General features: G+C 56.1%; 1 protein-coding gene across 9 annotated transcripts in view; it reads left to right on the top strand.

Annotated features, from left to right (window-relative positions):
• LOC101945981 (receptor-type tyrosine-protein phosphatase V-like) overlaps positions 1-9,877 on the top strand; it is a 65,096-nt gene extending 55,219 nt beyond the window's left edge. For 8 of the 9 annotated variants that reach the window (XM_065592340.1, XM_065592342.1, XM_065592341.1 and 5 more), the window contains 7 exons: positions 294-384; positions 854-930; positions 1,419-1,553; positions 2,499-2,621; positions 3,434-3,591; positions 4,149-4,284; positions 8,227-9,877. In XM_065592340.1, the coding sequence (XP_065448412.1) occupies positions 294-384; positions 854-930; positions 1,419-1,553; positions 2,499-2,621; positions 3,434-3,591; positions 4,149-4,284; positions 8,227-8,286 (780 nt within the window). In that variant the 3' untranslated portion in view covers positions 8,287-9,877. The remainder of the gene's footprint in view (positions 1-293; positions 385-853; positions 931-1,418; positions 1,554-2,498; positions 2,622-3,433; positions 3,592-4,148; positions 4,285-8,226) is intronic. The other variant, XM_065592337.1, reaches the window with a different exon arrangement.
• The last annotated feature ends 5,765 nt before the right edge of the window (positions 9,878-15,642 follow it).

The following is a 15,642-nucleotide window of genomic DNA, read 5'->3' as shown; positions in this document are numbered from 1 at the left end:
CTCCCAGCCAAGCAAACCCAGCGGGCATGTGCTGTGCAGCTTGGCAGCAGCCCCATGGGGACACTGAGGCACGGGGCTGGCTCCCTGCGCTGTGGTGCAGATGAAAGCTTTTCCTGGGAGCTCTGCCCTTTGGGCTGGGTTCACCCCCTGCTGTCTTCTGGGGCAGGGCATCCCACAGGAGCCATCCACCCAGTCCCTGCACGCTCCCACCACCCCCGTCGCCCTGGAGGGGCATAGTCGGGAAAGGCCCTGATCTCTCCCCCTCCCTCCCTCTCTCTGCTTCCCTGTGGCAGATCCTCCTAGAGGTTGCGAAGGACAAAGCCAGCTCTGCAGCACCATCTGCAGGCATCCAGGAGAGCCGCCCTGGCTCCAGCATCCTCCCATGTAAGTGCCACTGGTGCCTCTCTATCCCCAGAGCTGGCACCAGCTGTGTGTGTGGGAAGAGAGGGGCAGCACCAGGGCTGGACTTGCAGCCAGCCTCAGGACCAGGGGAGCTTGTCGAAATGGGGCCCTCTCTAGCATCTCCAGGCTTATCTCCTCCACCCAGCCTTGTGGCAGAGAGTTCCCAAGGCAAGATCTGGCCACAGATGAAGTGTGCATGGAAGCGAATGGACTGGGGCCGGAATGGGTTATGTGCAGGCAGAGGGCACGCGCCCTGGGCTGAGAGTAAGGGGAGAGGGATTGAGGGAGAGACCCAGTGCAGAAGTGACAGGCCTTATGCAGCTATGGCCCAGGCTGGCAGGGAGTTTGGGCTGGAGCCAGAAGGCTGGTCTCCTCGCATGGGGCTGGGTTTGCTGAGCTGGGCCAGACGGAAACGGCTCCCCCAGTCCCTCATGCTTGGCCTGTTTGGCAGATGATCGCTCCAGAGTGAAATTTTTGCCGCTGGAACAAGGCCCCTTCTCGGATCTCAAACAGACCTGGCTCCTCCCGGTGAGTTGTCCCACCCTGATCCCCTGGAAAGCAAACTCCCTCACCTCCCTGCCTGGCCCCCTGGCCCTCTACCCACCCTGATCCCCCTGGGGAGCAGAACTCACTCCCTTCCTCCGGTGCTCCGAGGTTCCCTACTCCCATGGGGAGCAGCACTAGCCTGTCTCTGTGGCCTGTTTCTCCATAGCCATCCTCCTCTCTCTGCGCTTGTTGCTGCCATGAGCACTGTCCCGGGCACTCCTGGTGAGGGAATCGCTGCGTAGGGCTGAACCCCGACTGTCCCCTTCGCTCTGGCTCAGTCCCGGTCCTGGGCCCTCTACCTGCTTGGCTGTCTAATGCTTTCTCTCCTCTCTTTGCTTCCAAAGCTGCCAGACCTCCCTCCTTTTCGTGCCTTCTGGCTCTGCCCCCTCGGCTGTCCTAAGGCAGGGAGCCCATGCTCTCCTCTGCCCCCTCCCTGGGGCAGGCGAGTAAGACTCTGGTTCTTCACACAGGGCTGCAATTCATCCAGGGATTATCTGGCTGTGCAAGGACCCGACAAGGTGACCACTGAGGAATTCTGGCGCTTGGTGTGGGACCATGGTGTCCACACCATAGTCACCCTGCTTCCATGCCAGGAGAAGGGCCAGGTAAGCCAAGCGGGGTGGGGGCTCCTTGAACCTCCCTCCCCGGGCTGTGCTGCATTTCCTGCGTGGTCTCTATGGTACTGCGCTGTCACACACGCAGGTTTGTCCCACCAGCCTCTGCCACCGTTTCCCGAAGCTTTGGACCAGACTTGGAAACTCCGTGTGTGGAGCAGGCTGTGGTCCAGGTTAGGACCCTGCTCCCTGACGTGCATGGGGGATGCCTGGCTCCATGGCACCACAGGGGCCATGTGCATTATTGTGCTGGCAGTCGGCTCCCTCCCCCTACCAACCCTTTGTAACAGTTGAGGTAAAACCCAAAATGAGTCCCAACTCTGGAAGCAGTAAATGGCCCACATGGTCCCCTGGGGAGATAGACACCAGCTATTTAGTAGGGCAGCACCTAGAGAAGCCAGATGGAGACCTCTGGTTTTACAGGGGACAGCAGTCCAGGATAGATCTCTCTCCACTGATCTCTGCTCCTGAGGAGGGGGAGCCCCCATCCAAGGCCTCAGCTGCCGCCCCTCCCTCTGGGCTCCCAAAGGCAACTTCCCAGAAGGCCAAAGAACATGTGAAATTTGCATAAAACCCAGTGGGTCACAGCCGCCCTTCACGCCTCATGCTGGAGGTGCAGCCCCCAGAGACTACAGGCCCCGGCATGCAATGCAGCCTGGTGGCTCAGCTATGGTGGAGCATTGCATGCTGGGACCTGTAGTCCCGTTGGGCTGCCACACTGTATTAAAGGTGAAGGTGGCTGCAATCAGCAACGATCTTTCCAACATACCGGTGGGCTGTCGGCTTCCGGGCGGACGGCCACATGGCCCTTTGCTGGGCAGCGTCACCCTGACGTCGGCTGTGCCCTTGGCCCAGCACCTGTGAGCCATGCCAAGTGGGCACTGATCCGAAATGGGGCCACTGGGAGCTTGACGCACCAGTCGCTGTTGTGCACAGGTCCTGAGCGAGGCATGCTGGCCCCTGGAGGGCAGTCCACTCTACACAGAGATGTTGACCATCCAGCGGGGCCCGGAGAAGCACATCTCGGGATGGAGGTGCATTCAGCTCAAACTGAAACACGTATGTGCCTCCGAGGGCAGGGGAGCTGGTTTCTTGAGCTCCAGGAGCTCCCCCCAGTCCCTGGGGCACTTGTTCCCATTCCCAGATCATGCCAGAGTCTCAGCCCGGGACTAGAATGACCCAGAGGCTGTAGTCAGGACAGAAGGGTATTGGTGGAGCGGGGTGGGTTATGGGGCTGGAATAGCAGAGGAGCAGCAGATCAGAAATGCTGAGGGGCATCAGCAGAGCTGGTGGGGAGCCCAAGCCTGGGACTGTCCATGGACCAGGTGCAGCAGGGGCACGGGCAGGGTCAGTGCAGGCTTACCCTGACCTGGCCACTCCTTGCTGATGTATCTCAGCCCTGCCCTACAGGCCCCACCTGCAGACGTTTCCAGCTTTGTGGCCCTTTGCCTTCTTGAAGCCAGTGTGGGGGTGGTCTGGGAGACACGGGCCCCGGGGGCCTTGACTGAGAACTTCTAACTTGTCACACTGATGCCACTGGATGCAGTGTGAGGGCTGGAGCAGAGCCACTGACCTAGGGAGAACAGCTCTGCCTTTAACGCCACTTTCCCCCTGTCCCTCTGTCTGCTACCACTGCAGCACCCCACCGCTGGGCACTGCTGACCCAGCATAGACGGGCTGGGTGACGGGACACTACAGGACCCAATGCATCACTGTGGCAGGGCACCTAACAGGCCAGAGGCTAGGAAGCGGGGCTCTCTCTACTCCCCTGGTGTCCAGGCCTGTCTGTCCTGAGCGCAGCACCCTCCCATCCTGTCGTCCGCGCATGCCCCCTTCCTCCATAATCACAGCAGCTCTCTCTGCCCTGCCAGGAGAAGAAAGTGAAGGAGAGGCAGGTGCAGCGATTCCTGTACCCTCTGTGGGGGTGCCAGCAGCAGCCAGATGTCCAACCCCTGGTGGAGTTCCTCACCGCAGTTAGACGGTGCATGCCACACAGGAAGCGAGCCGGCCCGCTGCTCCTGCACTGCAGGTATGGTCACGTGACTCCCTCTTCCATGTCCTTATGAGTCCCCTGGGGCCAGAACCCCCTGGACGAACATCCCTGCGGGAGAGCCAACTGCAGGGCAGCCTGGGGCTGACCAGATGACCCGGCAGTTCTCCCCCGCTGGTCTCCAGGGAGACGTAAGGACCCAAGGTCCCTCCAGGGCCAGACTGGGGCTCGGTTGCTGACATTCAGTGTATGCGGCCCCGTCGGGGGAGCCAGTGTGGGTATGTGAGAAGCCAGGGGCTGGCCAGCGAGCCTGGTTTGGGGTGCAGTCTCAGATAGCCAGTCATGAGCGCCCAGCGTGCCCAGATGCCCTGGTTTCCTTAGTGCTCATTCAGAGGCCAGGCCAGGTTCCCGGCCCTGCCCGGGCACGGTCTCTGTGAATGTCCCTCTCTCTGGGGGGTCTGTGCCCTGCCCTGCTGGGAGACGGGCTCCATAATCATCCAGGCCTTGTCCGTCTCCTACGTCTGTGCCTGTGCTGAGGTTGCGTGGCGGGTGGCAGAATGGCTGATGGCTCTCCCTCCATCGGCTGCCCCTTCCAGCAGTGGCGTTGGCCAGATGGGGATGCTGATCGCACTGGATTGCCTGCTGCACCAGATGAAAGCGGAGCGGAGTGTGGATGTCTACGGAGTCACCCTCAGGCTGATGAGAAGCTGCTGCCTCATGACCCCGACGCCGGTAGGTGGCGAGGAGGGAGGGCGTCGGGGCCAGGTGTGCCCTGGGGAAGCAACGGCCAGGTTCAGAACAGAGGCCCGGAGCCGGATACAATAGGGGAGAGCTTCTCAGAACAGACCCAGGGACCCCTGAGTTCTCTGTCAGCCTCCTCTCTCCTCAGGCAGCTTCTACCGACCCAGCCTCAGTCCCGACTGAGCTCGCCGAGGCGGGGATCCTACTCCGAGCCCGACACGCAGCGTGGTTCTTAGCCCGGGCTCTGTGCCCCTCTCTCCGGGCCCTGCCAGGGGATGTTCCAGGGGGGTGGGGGTGGAGGGGGAAGCAGCTCACGGTGGGAGGTCGCTCCATCTGCCCCAAGCCCAGTAGGGAGCTCAGGGGAAGGACTCTCAGGCCCAGATCCTCAATGGCATTTAGGCACCTAACTCCCTCTGATTGAAGTTTTTAGGTGCTTAACTCCCATTGCTGAGGAGTTAAATGCCTTCGATGTTAAGGTTAAAGCCAGCAGCTTCCACTCAGCCCAGACCCAGGAAACAACCAGGCAGATCTGAAAATCAAATCCTCCCAGTCCTAGCCCCCCGCTTGCCCTTCCATCCCTGACAGCCAGTTTGTTCCCATGTGGGCAAATCCCCTGCCGCCTCCCCCTCAGGATCTGGGCACTGAAAACCACAGGACCTGGTACACTTGGGTACTGGACGTCTCCTGGGTTGTCCTGTGCCGCCTTCTCTTCTAGATAGATTCTTACACGGCGCTCATTATGGCAGTGTCTGAGGGGCTGGCTGCACTGTGGCTGGGAACGTGTGTCCCAGCCCGGGTGGACAGACATGCACTAACACGGGTGGTGGCTCGGGCTTGCCGCCTGAGTCCATAGCTAGCGAGTCAGGTGGCTAGACCACGCCGCTGCCAGCTAGGCACGCTGCTGCTATTTTTAGTGCGGTAGCTCAGAGCTAGCATGCGTCTGTTGCTCCCAGCTGCAGTGTAGACATACCCTGAGGGCCTATCTGAGCCTTCCCGACTGGCACCCTACAGCCAGGGCACTGATGGGAGACACCCAGTTCGCCCGAAGGTCAGGGTGAGGAGCCTAGAGGGCATCAGAGGCACCTCTGCCCGCATTCCAATGGCGGATTGGGTCGAGGCTGCCTTCGGAGCAGTGCAGACGCAACGCACCACTAGATGGTACTGTGACACCAGCCTCAGGATGCCAATCCCAGCATTTCACCCTGCACAGGCTGGACTTGGCCACAGCCCGAGCCGAGCTCTGGTTCCACAGACGTGCTTTTGAACAGGGGGTTGAAGTTAATTCATTTATTTCGCAGAAGCCTTTAGGGATGAGCTCCCCCACATTCCCGGTCCCACTGATAATCAAAATCCTTCTGTGACGTCCCCACTGCCAAGCACCCTGCAAACAGCCAATTGGTTCACGAATGAAATCCAAGCCCCAGGGGCCCTGGGAGCTGGAGGAGAGCTCACACATGGGGTTCTCTTGTATACACACCCCCTGCTCCTCCCAGCCGCTGCCCAGCTGGGCAAGGGAAGGGCAGTAGGACCTGAGCCCACCAGACCACACGTGGGGGCGGAAGCACAGGGCTCGCCCGTGGCTGTGGATCTAGACCAGGCTGCTCTTATTTTGCATGATTCCCTGGGTGAAACTGTAACTTTGGTGCCACCATGGCCAAGCTGCAGTTGAACTGTGAGGTGGTCAGTTCTCCCGGAGGCCAATAACCAACAGGGAAGCCTGAGTGACACTTCCTGCTACACATCCCCACTCCAGATCCCGCAAAGGGTCTCTCCACATCTGAATCACTTGTGTTTACTCCCCCAGGCGCATCATTAGACCAGAACTCAGCCCCATTAGCTGTTCTGCAGTGTAACTGTAATTGCCGTCTGGCCTGACTTCGATACAGACTCCTCCCAAGAAGAGTATCCAAACACCAGCAGGGCCAGCGCAGGGCAGTTGATGGTGCTGGGTTCTGAAATTCCCTGTATTCCAGGAATTCAGGCATGGAATTTACCATCTTTGAAAAGGGGAACAAAGAGGATGCAGGGAATTATAGACCAGTTAGCCTAACTCTGGTTCCTGGAAAGATACTGGAAGAAATGATTAAACGATCTGTTTGTAAGCACCTATGGAATAATAGAGTTAGAAGGAATAGCCAGTATGGCTTTGTCAAGAACAAATCATGACAAACCAACCTAATTTCCTTCTTTGACAGGATTACTGACCTAGTGGATGTGGGGAAGCAGTAGATGTGAGATTTTGATTTTACTAAGGTTTTTGACACAGTCCGACTTGACAGATAACTGGCTCTGTGGATGAGGTGAAAGCAGTGGACGTGTTATTCCTTGAATTTAGCAAAGCTTTTGGTACGGTCTCCCACAGTATTCTTGCTGGCAAGTTAAAGAAGTATGGGCTGGATGAATGGACTATAAGGTGGATAGAAAGCTGGCTAGATTGTCGGGCTCACCGGGTAGAGATCAATGGCTCCATGTCTAGTTGGCAGCCAGTTTCAAGTGGAGTGCCCCAAGGGTCAGTCCCGGGAACGGTTTTGTTCTATATCTTCATTAATGATCTGGAGGTTGGTGTAGATTGCATCCTCAGCAAGTTTGCAGATGACACTAAACTGGGAGGAGTGGTAGATACAGTGGAGGGTAGTGATAGGATACAGAGGGACCTAGACAAATTAGAGGATTGGGCCAAAAGAAATCTGATGCGGTTCAACAAGGACAAGTGCAGCGTCCTGCACTTAGGACGGAAGAATCCCATGCACCGCTATAGACTAGGGAGCGAGCGGCTAGGCAGCAGTTCTTCAGAAAAGGACCTAGGGGTTACAGTGGACGAGAAACTGGATATGATTCGACAGTGTGGCCTTGTTGCCAAGAAGGCTAACGGCATTTTGGGCTGTATAAGTAGGGGCATTGCCAGCAGATCGAGGGACGTGATCATTCCCCTCTATTCAACATTGGTGAGGCCTCATCTGGAGTACTGTGTCCAGTTTTGGGCCCCACACTACAAGAAGGATGTGGAAAAATTGGAAAGAGTCCAGCAGAGGGTAACAAAAATGATTAGGGGGCTGGAGCACATGACTTATGAGGAGAGGCTGAGGGAACTGGGATTGTTTAGTCTGCAGAAGGGAAGAATGAGGGGGGATTTGATAGCTGCTTTCAACTCCCTGAAAGGGGGTTCCAAAGAGGATGGATCTAAACTGTTCTCAGTGGTACCAGCTGACAGAACAAGGAGTAATGGTCTCAAGTTGCAGTGGGGGAGGTTTAGGTTGGATATTAGGAAAAACTTTTTCACTAGAAGGGTGGTGAAGCACTGGAATGGGTTACCTAGGGAGGTGGTGGAATCTCCTTCCTTAGAGGTTTTTAAGGTCAGGCTTGACAAAGCCCTGGCTGGGATGATTTAGTTGGTATTGGTCCTGCTCTGAACAGGGGTTGGACTAGATGACCTCCTGAGGTCCCTTCCAACCCTGATATTCTATGATTCTATGACAGTCTCATAAACAAACTAGAGAAATGTGGCATAAGATGGGTGCAAACTGACTGAAAGACCGTGCTGAAAGAGTGGTTATCAATGGTTCGCTGTACAGCTGGAAAGGGGTATCTAGTGGGGTCCATCCTAGGCCTGGTACTACTCAATATTTTCATTAATGACTTGAACAGGCTCCCAAGGGAGGCTGTGGAATCCCCGTCACTGGAAGTTTTTAAGAGCAGGCTGGACACACACCTGTCAAGGTGGTCCAGGTCCTACCACAGTGCAGGGAGCTGGACTTGGTGACCTCTCAAGATCCCATCCCGTTTCTATGACCTGGTTATATGAAATGGGGTGACTGCAGAAACACAGTGTCATGACAGTCAGTGGGCTTGACTGGTGTCTCTGAGGCAGGGTCAAGCCCCCCTGGCCTAGAATTACTCTCTGAACACCTCTCTCTGTCTCCTGCCTCCCTTCAGGATCAGTACGTGTTCTTGTACACGTGCATCCGGGACATCCTCACCCAGAGACAGCCCTAGGAAGAGCACAGCAGCTCCTGCCCCCGAGAGAGCCTGGCACTGGGGGCAGGCTGAGGAGAGCGCATCGCATGGCTGTTTGCACAAACCTGACTGAAGCTCCCTCCGGAGAGAAGGGGACCCACCTGGGGCAGAGGCACCAATCAGCTCCCCACCCCTTGAGGCCAGCACAGATGAGGAGCTAAGGCTGGGTTAGCCTGCATCAGTGGTTCAGAATCTCGGACTCTCCTGGTCTCTTCTCCCAAGACGCAGTGGGAGAGCCTATTGCACATGCATTGTCTGCACCAGCCTCCCCCAGGGAGTGCCTTTCTGCTGCCCACAGTGCTGCAGCCCACTCAGCCTGCAAGCACCCAGTGCGGGGCACGGGAACTTGTCCAGGATTCAAAGATTTTAGCGGGGCTGCATCCCTGCTGCCCGGGATTTCTGGGACTCTGGAAGGTCCATGAATCCAGTCACCGTAGCACTTGCTCTGGCATCCTGCCAGCCTCCGTACTGCCCTCCCTGCCCTGCTGAGTACAGGACAGAATACATGGGGCGTCCTTTCTGCCGTGCCTGGCTCAGAGCCGGCATGTCCTACTGAGCAGGCTGCTGGGTGATGCTTATTTCCGTCTGGCAGGAGGGTTGGGAGGCCCAAGCGCTACGCACTGCTTCTCAGAGCGTCGAGCGGATGATCCAGGTGTGCTAGTACCTTTGGGAGACTCTGTGACCCAGGGCTGAGGACCAAGCAATGTGTATGAACAATAAAGAAAACAGCCCTAGAAGCCAGTGTCCTCTAATGAATGGTAGGTTTTACCACACGCCCTGGCCTGGCCTGCGACCTTCCAGCCAGCTGGACTGGAGGGCACCATCCCCAAAGGGCAGCCGTGCACACCCGCCAGGTGCATGCCGTTCGGCTGGCTTCCGAGCGCTGCCCCTTTGTGCCGACTGTCCTAGCGCAGCTAGAGCCCAGCAGCTCGGCTCCGAGAGCTGAGTCCCAACCGCTAGAGCAGCAGACCTCTGCAAACCCTTGGGACAACCCTTCACATGGACTCTCGTCTCTCCTAGCTGGGAGAACAGGGGCAGGACTCCTGCCCCCCGACAGCATCCCGTCACCCCCGCATTTATGCAGAGCCCATGAGTAGGGGCCAAGGCACGACAGCAAAACCAGGAATAACAATCAAATGAGAAGACCCTTGCTGGCCAGTCACCCTCCATATAACCCTGTCTCTAAGGCCTGCTAGTTTATGTGGGGGAAAAACATTATCCACTAATTCAGCCTCAGCGCACTACTACCCTCTACTGGGGGAGCATGTGTATCAGCCATGTCCTCCAGTGGTCGCGCTAGAGGAGCTGTCTCTTCATCCCACTGGGATGTGGGGTTACATCAACATACCACCCCCGCAACGGGACCTTAACTCTGGCCCCTGGAGCTGGCGATACCCCCACGGGGTGCCAGTATTGGGGGTGCCATAAGAAATAGGAAGAACGACTGAGAGGTTTGTCTTGATTCCAATTGCAGCGTGGACCTGCACGCACTCAGCTGTGTTCACTGGGGCTGGGGCTGGCACCACTGGGCAACTGGACCTGAGCGTAAATGAAGTTTTTGGACAATACACTTGCCTGGTTTTTCTTTGTTTTGTTTGTTTTTTAACCCTCAGCATGTCCTCGTCCCACAGCCCAGCTGCCCCTCCACTGCCTCTGGCTCCTTGGCAGTGACAAAGCCAGCCCCAGCAGGCACTGGCTGAGTGTTAGCACCATCACTGCCCCGTGTCCTCTCCTCGTGTCCTGTCTCTGCCATGCTCCCCAGCCCTCTGCCCCACAGAGGAGTGGGCATCAGCAGGGGTCCCACAGGCTGAGCTGCTGGGCAGTGCAGGGAGTCAGTGGGGGCATGTTTTGAAAGGGGGGTAGAGATGTAAGGGAGGATTTGGGGGCAGAGCTAAAACCTCCATTGACCCCCGTCTCCCCAGCCCCCCTGCAGTGCACTGACCTTCCCTTTCCTCTAGGAGCAGCAGCATCATGGGGAAGGGGGAGCCTAGAGCCCTTCCCCATGGCTGGAGGCAGCAAGGGGAAGGAGGGGAGCAGGGGAGGGAAGATGCCCCTTCCTTGGCCTGGTGAAGCTGCCATGGGGAGGAATTGTGGGGAATGGGGGTATCTGTAGGGGAGGGAGGAGGGGACAGATGGCATCACTCCCCCCCCCCCCCCGTGTATGTCATTGCAGGGGAAGGTGCCCAGCTCCCCCCTCCACCATGGTTCTGCTTCTGAGATCCAGAGAATAAAGGTCTCTTTGAGGTTAATCCCTTATCCATCAAGGGATCATAGGGAAACTACCTTGTGGGAAACCCAGTTCTTCCTGAAAGCTCTAGCCATCAGACTGGGTTTTCAAAAATGCAGCGTTTGGATGAGCCCTGGCGCTAAGAAGGGTCATAGGCTTGGACTGCGCTGGCGCATCAGGAGTTGGACCAGTGTGCAGCCCTATGGGGCAAAAGGGGCAAGCCCTCACACAGCACCCTCTGAACCTCCACATCCCCGCACTGATCCCCCCACACCCGCTGAACCCCCTCATCCCTGCACTGATCCCCCCACGCCCTCCAAACCTCCACATCCCTGCACTGATCCCCCCACGCCCTCCGAACCCCACATCCCCACACCGATCCCCCCACGCCCTCCGAACCCCACATCCCCACACCGATCCCCCCACGCCCTCCGAACCCCACATCCCCGCACCGATCCCCCCACGCCCTCTGAACTCCCACATCCCTGCACCGATCCCCCCACACCCTCCGAAACCCACATCCCTGCACTGATCCCCCCATGCCCTCCAAACCCCCACATCCCCACACCGACCTCCCCATGCCCTCCGATCCCCCACACCCTCTGAACCCCACATCCCCACACCGATCCCCCCACGGCCTCCAAACCCCCACATCCCTGCACCGATCCCCCCATGCCCTCCGATCCCCCATGCCCTCCAAACCTCACATCCCCGCACCGATCCTCCCACGCCCTCCAAACCCCCACATCCCAGCACCAATCCCGCCACGCCCTCCAAACCCCCACACCCTCCGAACTCCACATCCCTGCACCAATCCCCCAACACCCTCCGAACCCCACATCCCCGCACCGATCCCCCCATGCCCTCTGAACTCCCACATCCCTGCACCAATCCCCTGAGACCCTCCAAACCCCCACATCCCCACACCGATCCCCCCATGCCCTCCAAACCCCCACATCCTAGCACTGATCCCCCACACCCTCCAAACCCCCAAATCCCTGCACTGATCCAACATCCCTCACTGCTCCCAGCCCCCCATTCTCTAGCTCTGCCCTTCCAAAAGTCAGCAGAATCTGAAAATGTTCTCAGCAGCTCATGTTAGGGGTTGTTCAGCTGGGACCCCTGGACCAAATGTCCCAGCGACTTGCTTTCCTTTGATCACAGTCAGTCCCGTTGTCCAGGATCCAGTCGAGGAGCAGGATTGCATTAACCCAGCTGCTTACTGGCATCTTTCACCTTCCCTCTGTTTGTTTAATGCTAATTTCCTTGATAATACTCCTAATCAGAGCCTGCATGTGGAGTTTAGAGAACTGTGAAGAGCTCTTAAATGAGGGCAAGACTGCCAGACGGAGAACCATGAATGTGCATGAGACCCTGTCTCAGAAAGCTCCCACAGGGCAGGGCTCCACAGTATGTGGATTGAAATGGAGTCTAAATCCTATGCTGGTTCTGAGAGGGTTAACAGGAGCCTGAATGCTCACCTGCAGGGATGTTAAGTAGGTCGGTTAGCAGGTCCATCTGGTGAGGAGTCAGATTTCCTTACAAGGACTGAGAAAGCCCTGCATGGAGGGGAGCAGGGAGGTTGGGAGTTCCTGCTCTTGGAGAATGGCTACAGGAGGGGACTTCACTTCTAAGGTAGGACTCAAAATCCCAACCATGGGGTGTTTGGGTTGAGCTGAGCAGCAGAGAGTCAGGGACAATAAGTGAAGAGCTCAAGTTGAGGCCTGGGGAGCAGGGAAGGAGGTGAAGTTGGTACTGGTGGCTCCATTCCATCCATGGCCTGAAGGAAGAGGGGAGCCTGAGGGGAATCCACGTAGACCCTGGGTGTGGGAAGGGGCGTGGGAAAGGCCTGCAGACCGGCTGTGGCAGGAAGGAGCTCAGGGAGAAAGCAGGGGTGGGTCTGTACAACCAGACCTTGCCTAATGGCTGGGTCCTTGGACTAGAACCCAGAGAAGGGGAAGGGCCTGGGTTCCCCTGCCAGCGGCTGGGCAAAGTGGTGCAAAGCAAAGAACAGGGGTAGAACCAGAGATGTGGCCTGAGGCTGCAGGACTGTTGTTTGGACTCCTCGTTGCCCCATAAACCGTGGGACTAAATGAGACCTAACGGAGTCCCCAGAGGAGGCAGCCCACCGCAGGGCTGGAGCAGCTGTTGGCAGAGAGCGCTCTCCTCAGCCAGGCCCAGTCTGGGACCCTGAGGTCTACCCAGAATAATTCCAGAAATGTTGCTTCTACCAAGGGCCTGTGGGGGCCAGATCAGCCTGAGTGGCTGAGATCAGCTTGAGGAGGATCAGGGCTGTAATCTGAGCCTCAGGTGTGTGTGTGTGTGTGTGTGTGTTAGAAGAACCAGGTGACTTTTGTAAATGTGACTTTTAGGGGAGCTGGATCTTGTGAACCCCTTGCTCAAATTACTCCAAATGTGGGTCACTCACTTACTCACTACCTCCCTTGAGGCACAGCAAATTTCAAGTATGTGGATTTTACAGCTCTGAGAATAGCTGTCTTTTAACCAGTCAGCATTCCCAGCCTTAGCCATCCCTTCCGTCTGCCTGTGACTGAATGCACGCATCAGGCCCGGGGACCTGCTCTGCCATTCACCCTTAGCCCCAGGCCCCAGGGACCTGCTCTGCCATTCACCCTTAGCCCCAGGCTAGCACTCTACACAGCAGTGCTGGCCTGGCATTGTCCCTCTAGAGCAGTGATTCTCAAACTTTAACAACCTGTGAACCCCTTTCACTAAAATGTCAAGTTTTGTGATCCCCCTTCTAAAAATGAATATTTCCAGGGATTTTCTCCTTTACCTGAGTATAAATTATAAAAGCAGTGATCTTGAAAATATAAAATTTGTTTTTATGACATGCTTATTACACACTATTTATTATTAATTATTATTTATCATTACATTATGTTTATTACATTATGAAAACGGCAACACTCTTCCAGTAGCTTGTATCACTTTGAATAAGCCTGTTATAAGTCTGTTTCATCAAGGAGTATCAGATGTGAAACAGCATGAAGGTATTTAAGAAGCCAACTCAAAGAGTTCCTCCTACAGAAGCATTCAGGTCTTGAGCTGTCCAGGCAAACAACACACGTTACAACAAAGCTTAAACTTGTTCTTCATAATAATTTTTAAAACAATACTAGCTGCCTATTGGATATTTTTTGCTGTTTTTAAAATTAACCTCCCTTTCCATTTCTTATAAGGAGTCTTGAAGTTTAAATCTCCTCAGTGTGATAGATATGTTTGCTTGATCTGCTTAGCTCTTGGAAGTCCACGGGCTCCGGGCTGCTGGCCCCGTGCTGCCCGGGGTCCCTAGGGACAGCTCTGACCGCCATTAGGGAATTCTTTCCCGAGAACCCCCTGTAACATTTCATGAACCCCCAGGGGTTCTTGAACCCTAGTTTGGGAACCACTAGGTTCCCACACCAAGAAAGTGCCATTCAAGGGGCTGGGAACCAAGGCCAGGAGGGACCGTTGTGATCATCCAGTCTGATCCCTGCATAGCGCAGGCCAGAGACCTGCCTCAATACAATCCCTGTTAACAACGTGCACCTTATTTCGTCTGGCTTCAACTCCCAGCCATTCGTGTCAGACCTTCCTCTGCTAGACTAAGAAGCCCGTTATTAAATATTTGTTCCCCGTGTAAGTACCTATGTCATCAAGTCCCCTCTTAACCTTCTCTTTGCTAAGATAAATAGATTGAGCTCCTGGAATCTACCACGATAAGGCAGGTTTTCTAACCCTCTAGAGAGAGAGAGCGTGCGCGCGCACACACACACACACACACACACACAGAGATATTATCATTGATAACAAATGGCCATTTGTTTTCTCAGCACATTTTGCCAGCCAGTCTTTGTAATCTGTTTCCTTTAGCCACTGAAAGTGCAGTTTCTGATGCAAGTATTTCTTTTTTGGGGGTGGCCTGGGACCACTCGTACCATCACCCAGATCGTCCCATTATTTAATATGCGTCACACATCTCCTCACTCTTGTGTGACTCAGACCCTCTCTCACACACCCGCGCGGTGAACTTACGTGTTGGTGGGCAGACAGCTGCTGTATGTTCAACAGTTTTGATCTGTTGTTGCTGAACCTCGGAAGTGGGAACACTGCAGCATCTTTAGCAGGACACAAACTTTTAACATTAGCTGTCCCAGTGTACTGGGATAATCATGCAAATCTTTAGACCTACATAACAAAAAAGTGCAGATTTTAATTTTTCTGGCAAATCCGTAAAAAACTCAGCCAGGCCAGTCACATACCAGCCAGGTGGTAACCCTACCTGGGGCAGATGAACTCCCCTGCACAGGGGGAAGAGTGTGGCTGCCCAAGGAAGAACCCAGGCTCCTGGAGCAGGTGTTCTCAGGATCCTGCTCTCTCACTGGCCATTGCTAGCATGATGGCCCCCACCAGGGACTGAAGCGGGGGCTTCCAGGGTGAAAAGCAGGAGCTGCTACAGCTCCCAGGCTAGGTTACAGCAGGTTCTTCTTGCTGGGGGGTCAGGCCCAAGGGGACCCACCCTGAGCAGTGGGTCACACAAGGCCATCTCCCGCCAGGCTGAGTCTGTGGCACGGCCCGTTGCCCAGAGTCTCTTTGCTCCTCCCCCTCAGGACATTGACAGGGCGATGAGGATGGATTGACGAGCTCCCACTCACTGCTCCAGTGGAGGCTGGAGCCACAGCTGCTTACACAGGGTGTCCTGGGAGCTGCGGTTTGGATGAGTAACTTCCCAGGCCTCCAGCCACGAGCCCCGGAGGGGGAGAGAGAAAATGGAAAAACAAACCCACCCCCAGCCTCTGGGCAGCATGTTGGCGGTGTTTGCATTTATCCCTACTCCAGCCCAGCAGCGTCCAGGGCCTTCTCCCCAGGTGAAGGTCAAACCCTGGGGGAGCCCCCCACTTCCCGGATCAATGGACCAGGCTGGAAATTCTCCCTGAACTATCTGGAAGGGGTCCATCCCTCTGGCATCAGAGCACAAGCACGCAAAGCCACCACATCACCCCCCTGCAAAGAGCTCAGAGGGTTAGCCTCCCTGTTTGAGAGGGGAAACTGAGGCACTAGTGTGAAAGCCTGCAGGGGGTGCCATCTAGATGAGTGACATTGTG

Source organism: Chrysemys picta, chromosome 4, assembly GCF_011386835.1.
Source record: "Chrysemys picta bellii isolate R12L10 chromosome 4, ASM1138683v2, whole genome shotgun sequence".
NCBI lineage: Eukaryota > Metazoa > Chordata > Testudines > Emydidae > Chrysemys > Chrysemys picta.
This window is presented reverse-complemented; position numbering and strand designations above follow the sequence as displayed.